This window comes from Aphanomyces astaci (assembly GCF_000520075.1).
Source record: "Aphanomyces astaci strain APO3 unplaced genomic scaffold supercont1.36, whole genome shotgun sequence".
In the NCBI taxonomy this organism is placed as follows: Eukaryota; Oomycota; class Saprolegniomycetes; order Saprolegniales; family Verrucalvaceae; genus Aphanomyces; species Aphanomyces astaci.
Genome location: NW_009798299.1, coordinates 392,145 through 398,995, shown reverse-complemented (window position 1 = coordinate 398,995; position 6,851 = coordinate 392,145). Strand labels below are relative to the sequence as shown.

Below are 6,851 nucleotides of genomic sequence, written 5' to 3'. Positions count from 1 at the left end.
GGTGAATCTTCGATCTTGTTCTACCCCCAACTTCATGTTCTCCATGGGATCATTCTCGGATGAGAACCCAATGTCGCCATGCAACCACATGGGGGCATCCTCCAGGGTTTCGCTAGTGGAGTCCAGCTGGAACCAGTACGTGGTGTTGGGCGTAACAATAATAGGGGGCTCGGGGGTCCACTGGAAATGGACCCCATCGACGCTGTCACTGATGGGGATGCGCGTAGTTGCGACAGGGGGGCCAGTGGGCCAGCCTAGAAGGAAAACTCTCGTGAATACATATTGGTATCAACAGCTATAGGGGGATGAGTGTATCAACGGGGTGTTGGTTACCGAAGATGGAAGGGGACAAATATGGTAGCAACCACATCGACGCGTTCTTGGGAATATGTTTAGGCATTTTGACGGAAAATTTGAAGTTTTCAATGGTCAGAGTTGAACTGTCTCCAGTGCCGGGAACATTGCCATACTCTGCTATCGACGGGGTGCGGAATCGAATCTTCCAAACTTCGCCGGAATAGGCGCGGTAGGGGTTGCGTGTTTCAACATCAAGGGGTTGGTTAACAAATGTTGTAAACCACAATTGAGTCGCAGCGGTGGCGTGGACGAGAGCAGCAAGAAACTTCATGGCAATAAGTGAAATAGAGAAATGAAAAAGGGGCTGACATCGCCCTTTGTTTGGGTGTTCTATAATTAATACAACGAAGAATTCAACGACCAAGCCATTCTCGATGACTTGTTATGGGTGTTACAGTACTGTACCACCACCGACTCTCCTTGGATTGACCACGTGACGACAAACTTCCGCGATGGAACTTATCTCACGTTGTAAGTAAACTACTACTAGTACAGTAGTAGTACACGAATCAATTAACTAGTAGAGTAGTTGTTCAGGCAATATTGTATTCGTATGAGCAGCGTGTGCATACACGCGACAGTTACATACTTCAGGAGGTAATAATACCAGGAATCGCGCGTGACAACTTGAATAACGTTGCATTTGATCCCTCGACAATGGATGGTACACCATGATTTGGAGGAATCAAGGACCATACCTGTGAATACTTCATAACAGTGGTGTAGGTTGGCTTCGCTCCCCTATACAGCCATTCTCGATGACTTGCCAGAACACGTCACGTGGTCAATCCAAGGAGAGTCGGTGGTGGTACAGTACTGTAACACCCAGAACAAGTCATCGAGAATGGCTTGGTCGTTGAATTCTTCGTTGTATTAATTATAGAACACCCAAACAAAGGGCGATGTCAGCCCCTTTTTCATTTCTCTATTTCACTTATTGCCATGAAGTTTCTTGCTGCTCTCGTCCACGCCACCGCTGCGACTCAATTGTGGTTTACAACATTTGTTAACCAACCCCTTGATGTTGAAACACGCAACCCCTACCGCGCCTATTCCGGCGAAGTTTGGAAGATTCGATTCCGCACCCCGTCGATAGCAGAGTATGGCAATGTTCCCGGCACTGGAGACAGTTCAACTCTGACCATTGAAAACTTCAAATTTTCCGTCAAAATGCCTAAACATATTCCCAAGAACGCGTCGATGTGGTTGCTACCATATTTGTCCCCTTCCATCTTCGGTAACCAACACCCCGTTGATACACTCATCCCCCTATAGCTGTTGATACCAATATGTATTCACGAGAGTTTTCCTTCTAGGCTGGCCCACTGGCCCCCCTGTCGCAACTACGCGCATCCCCATCAGTGACAGCGTCGATGGGGTCCATTTCCAGTGGACCCCCGAGCCCCCTATTATTGTTACGCCCAACACCACGTACTGGTTCCAGCTGGACTCCACTAGCGAAACCCTGGAGGATGCCCCCATGTGGTTGCATGGCGACATTGGGTTCTCATCCGAGAATGATCCCATGGAGAACATGAAGTTGGGGGTAGAACAAGATCGAAGATTCACCACAATTTCCCGCCATAAAATCAGATTCGCCCCGTCCCTCCAAGTGTATGCTAAGCATACTTTTTGCGCTGAAGTGCCGCTCCGAGGCGCGCCATAATGGGATTAAAACGAAGGCTTGTCGGGGCAATGAAGTACTGCCACATCTAGTCGTAGTTGGCCCTAACTCCATAAAACAGTCGTTCGTAGTTGGTGCAAACGTTGGTGCAATTTTGTTTGATGCTCCCCAACAACGACGCCCAGAGCTCGTTTGACAAACTTTAGTTGATGCTTAGTGTTATATGTCGGTGGAGGCGTATTTCGCTAGCAATTGCTGGTGGTTGGTCCGAGGCTTGCTTGGTCTCGACGGTGGTGAAACTAGTTGTAGCATGTTATTATAGTTATTGCTGTTCTTGGACGTGTTTTGGATGTGGTTGGGCGTTCGGAACGGCCGCGGGGGTTGGAAAGGCCACTTCGTCCGCGTCGATTTCCCCGTACTTGTTGAGTAAATATCACATGTGATATTTCAGATTTTATAAAAATATCTATTTATTCTATTAAAATAAATTTTTTTATGAAGAGCATTAGCATAATATTCTATTTGAAAAATATTTTTTATATTGACGTCGTGATGTTTACTACTACTCAAAGACTCCTACGACGACGGGTTGTCAGAGATGAGTTTTCGAGCTGCGATAAATATAGAGACGAGGGATATGAGCTGGATGGTCTCGGACGTTCCCGTGGCCAAGCGATGCTCGAGATGGGCGAGCTGGTCGTAGATGTACATGCGGGCGTGGGGCGGCAGCTCGAGTTCGTTTGCGTTTAAGTACATTTGCTGCAGCAGGTCCATGGTTGCATACCCCTTGAGCTTCTGCAGGTCCAGGCACTGCCGCACGCATGCTTCAAACGATTCCGTCCACAGCCAATTGCACATGGCCACCATGTCCGACGGCAATGGATTCCCCGTGCACAAGTACACCTATAATATATAAATATATATTTGAAAAGATATTCGTACGTTGGTTTCGTTGACGACGTCGTGCGCCATGTTGGTGGCCTGCAGAATGTTCAAAATGCGCCGCATGTCGCCGTCGCCCAGACGCAGCACCGCTCGGAACCCATCGGGCGTGATGTCGACACTATGATGCGATTACATTAATGTCGATTAATCGAAATTGGAGTGGGAGGTGCTCAATCGACAGTCAATCCACCGACCAATCAAAATCCAAAACACGAATCCAGTAGCCAATCAAATCCTCGCTTCAACCATTCCACATCGATTTAAAATTGCAGTGGGAAATGCTCAATTGAGAATCCAAATCGACGGACAATGCACCGACCAATCAAAATCCAAAACACGAATCCAGTAGCCAATTAAATTGTCGCCTCAACCATTCCACATTGAATATTTCGTATGTGACTTGAATTAGTGTGAGAAAACTGGTCAATCTGTTTATATATCCAAAATTCAGTACAAACAATCGATGGCCAAGGTCCAAAACCTTATAAACGAGGTGTGCATAACGGTATTCAACGGTGCACAACGGTGTACAACGTTACACGTACTTTTCGAGCTTGGCAATATGCTCGACGCGGTCCTTGACTTGATGTTCCGCGAGCGGGGAGAACCGGAAGCGCGTGCAGCGCGACTGCAGCGCGGGAATGATCTTGCTCACGTAGTTGCAGATCAAGCAGAAGCGCGCGTTCTTGGTGTACTTTTCAATCACTACCATGCCATTCATGGGAGTTTAGGACAAGGGACCAAGTACCTCTGCGCAACGCAAACTGCGCGTCGTTGGTCATGGCGTCGGCTTCGTCCAGAATGATCAACTTGATCCCGGACGAAAACAACTTCTTCGTGCCTGCGAATTCTTTGATCTGGTCGCGCACGACGCTGATGCCGCGATCGTCGGACGCGTTGAGTTCGAGGACCATGGACGCATAGTTGTTCCCGTACAACCGTCGTGCCGCAGCCAGGATCATAGACGTCTTCCCAGTGCCAGGAGGACCGTAGAAAAGCAAGTGAGGCAGCTTTTGAGCATCAATCAATCGGTTGAGCGTGGAAATGATGTCGGCGTGGGCAATCAGGTCGTCCAGCGACGACGGGCGATACTTCTCCACCCACGGCCAGTTTTCGGTGGCTCGATTCTTCGATGAAATGCCGGCAAAGCTGTCTCATGCCATGATGAGTACGGTCATGCAGCTAGAAGCGTACCTTGGGTCGTTCTTGGCATCAGTCATGGCTCGTGGTTGATCAGTCCTGGTTGAAAAAACACCCAAACCCACGAACCACCATTCTTGACGGGATAGTAATACTATTAGTACATCCGTGCCAAAGCTTTAAAAAATAATTGCCAAGATCATATAAAACGAGGACATCATGAACCAACCGCCAGTCAAATTTTGAATAGAAATATACTAGTAGTACTAGTTGCCGCCAATATTGAAGTCTGCAATTCACACCACCATCATCAACCATGACGACGAATGTCCTGCTGCGTATCAAGCGCAAGCGAAACGACGAGCCTGTGGAACAACTGGCTGTGCATGGACAGCATGATGTCCAGAAGAAGATGCGACTGGAAGATGCCTTGAGCAGTCTGTCCATTGCACGCGAAGGTGACACCTCCACGACGGCAACCACAACAACGTCGACGTCGATCTTTGTGTTTTCGCGCATTGATACCGTGTCGTCCACGTCCAACGACAAGCAACTACATCGGCGCTTGGGAAAGAGTGTCCAGCGCTACCACACGGAAGTCCTGAAGCGACATCAAGTGCTGACAACGTCGAAAGTGACCACGAAGGAACAGCACCAAGCCCACCGACAGCAAAAACGGTATACGATAATAACCCCTCCCTAGGCGGGCGGCATCGTCTAACGCCTCCATGTTAGAGCAAGTCGCATCTACCAAGGCCGAGGGCTGAACGTCGTCGACGTGGACTTCCCGCGCATCGACACATGCGACGAGATTGTCGTCAACGACTTGCCGCTCCAAGCCCGAGCCACGAAGCGCGTCCTGAACCCCATGGAGCGCAACATTGACGAAGCCATTTGGATCGCATTTCAACGCAACGACTTCAGCGTGTTCTTTCAAGTGCGCCATCAGATTCCCCGCGCGCTCGAGTTCCAACGACCGGCGGACGGCGGCACCATCCTCATGGCGGCGGCCATGCACAACCGCGTCGACGTGATCGAGCAGCTCCTCGCACTCAACTCGGTAGCACTAATAGTACTACTACTAGTACTAACTACAAACAACGAACGTAGTCCTGCGTCGTGTTGCGCGACTGGCATGGCAAGACGGCCGCCGACATTGCAACAGATCAAGGCCACTCGGCCGCCGCCGTGGCCCTACGCGCTTGCGAAGCCGTGGAAACAGACAAGGACTACGTATACGACGTGTACAGCATCGATCTCGGTGCGACACAGAGCAGCACCACGTCGCAGATAAACGTCAACCTGCCCGTCGTGACAGGTATGTTTCCGCCAAAATGTGATGATAGACCAACTCTAGCGGTCGCTTTATTTGAGTACCAAGTCGTAAAGGGTATATAGCGCAGAAGGCCAATGATTGCAATCCAACCATACTACCTGATGGAGGCATCGATTATCAACGTGCAATGTACATATTTCGCACTATTGACCTGTATACTTATCTTATTATAGATGCCATTCCTCTGTGGGTTCCAATTCTTGGTGTAATTTTTAACCTTTGGTGTTGTATGGCTACACGTATATATATATATATATATATATATATATATACATATTCAGAGGGTTGTTCTGTGACCATGAATTGGCACTCTATACGTTAACACTATTTGTTGCCATACACCAATTGATTGTAATGATTGGTCGACGCTGAATGGGATATTTTCTCCAACCTGAATGGCGAAGTATTTGTTTTGAATAAACACACCCAACAATGTGATTTTTATTTCTTGTGCTTTCGAGTGAACTTTCGTGTTGTGGCGTGGTAAATCGATTTAATTGGCTACCTCAGATGAGCTCAAAATTATTAGCCAATCAAAACCCATTTCTCAATAAAATTCAACCAATCCGATCGATTGTGGATCGGTTTGGTCGGCGCCATTCGATTGCACCCCCTCTCCAAATTTGTATCAAATGGACAATATCATTTGATTTTTTATTCTTGTATTTTGCCGTGTAGTGAGCTCGTCAGTGGAGAAATGGTTGGCCCACGAGGCGTTTGGGGACTTGGACGGTGAAGACCGCGACCTGGTGTACGACGTGGACAGCGACAACGAAGTGCTCGAGTTCGTCGTTTCTATACTTTTTTACAGTATGTATGTATGACATTGGGCTGGCTTGTAGAGATGATGTTGATTCAAACGACGAAGATAACATTGGCAACGACTACCCAGACGAAGAAGACTCCGACTCGGACGAGTCTGACGTAAGTTTGGAATCGTCATCCGGATAATGAATCAAATGCAATGTCATCCGGATAATCACATCCATATTGCTTATTTTAGGACGGCGGGGACCACGAAGGAGATCCTTGGTCCAAGCAACACCGCGACTTGGACGATGGCGAAGATTATTAACTGTAAATCGAAACGAACTATTTGCACATAACTACTTTGGTATTACTATTGTCTTTTTTCACCCAATTTTGGACTGGGCAATCTATTCGAAAAAGCACAATTGTATACATACCATACAATGTATATCATACGAGACTTGAATATAAATAGTTAGTTCAACTGGCCGAAGCCTTGAGCCGGACTACTATTGGTTGGAATTTAGGCTTAAAGCAATTTCATTGGCTAGTCGATTGACTGCGTTTGGGCAGCCGCTATTCGATTGGATCGAATGCATAATAGTAGTACTTCGGATTGGGAATTTGCACATAACTACATTGGTAGTAAGTAGTATATACTTCGGATTCACGCGAAAGTACACAAGTCGACGATACTAA

At 47.7% G+C, this 6,851-nt stretch overlaps 3 protein-coding genes across 4 annotated transcripts; 2 read left to right on the top strand and 1 right to left on the bottom strand.

Moving 5' to 3' along the window:
* Positions 1–1,261: 1,261 nt before the first annotated feature.
* Positions 1,262–2,122, top strand: H257_11881 (hypothetical protein). Its single transcript, XM_009838955.1, has 2 exons — positions 1,262–1,594; positions 1,674–2,122. Exons 1-2 carry the CDS (start codon positions 1,300–1,302, stop codon positions 2,021–2,023), a joined length of 645 nt encoding a protein of 214 aa, XP_009837257.1. The 5' UTR covers positions 1,262–1,299; the 3' UTR covers positions 2,024–2,122.
* Positions 2,123–2,495: 373 nt separating this feature from the next.
* H257_11880 (hypothetical protein) lies at positions 2,496–4,179 on the bottom strand. Its single transcript, XM_009838954.1, has 5 exons — positions 4,121–4,179; positions 3,675–4,075; positions 3,472–3,631; positions 2,924–3,044; positions 2,496–2,884 (listed from the first exon to the last, which is right to left on the bottom strand). Exons 1-5 carry the CDS (start codon positions 4,144–4,146, stop codon positions 2,558–2,560), a joined length of 1,035 nt encoding a protein of 344 aa, XP_009837256.1. The 5' UTR covers positions 4,147–4,179; the 3' UTR covers positions 2,496–2,557.
* A 181-nt stretch (positions 4,180–4,360) lies between these two features.
* Positions 4,361–6,505, top strand: H257_11879. 2 transcript variants are annotated; one of them, XM_009838953.1, is made up of 6 exons: positions 4,361–4,744; positions 4,802–5,126; positions 5,177–5,384; positions 6,081–6,186; positions 6,245–6,326; positions 6,406–6,505. In XM_009838953.1, the coding sequence occupies exons 1-6, from the start codon at positions 4,383–4,385 to the stop codon at positions 6,475–6,477; spliced, it is 1,155 nt and encodes a 384-aa protein (XP_009837255.1). In that variant the 5' UTR covers positions 4,361–4,382; the 3' UTR covers positions 6,478–6,505. The 2 variants fall into 2 exon arrangements, with proteins under 2 accessions (XP_009837255.1, XP_009837254.1); XM_009838952.1 differs by having other exon boundaries at positions 6,081–6,326.
* The last annotated feature ends 346 nt before the right edge of the window (positions 6,506–6,851 follow it).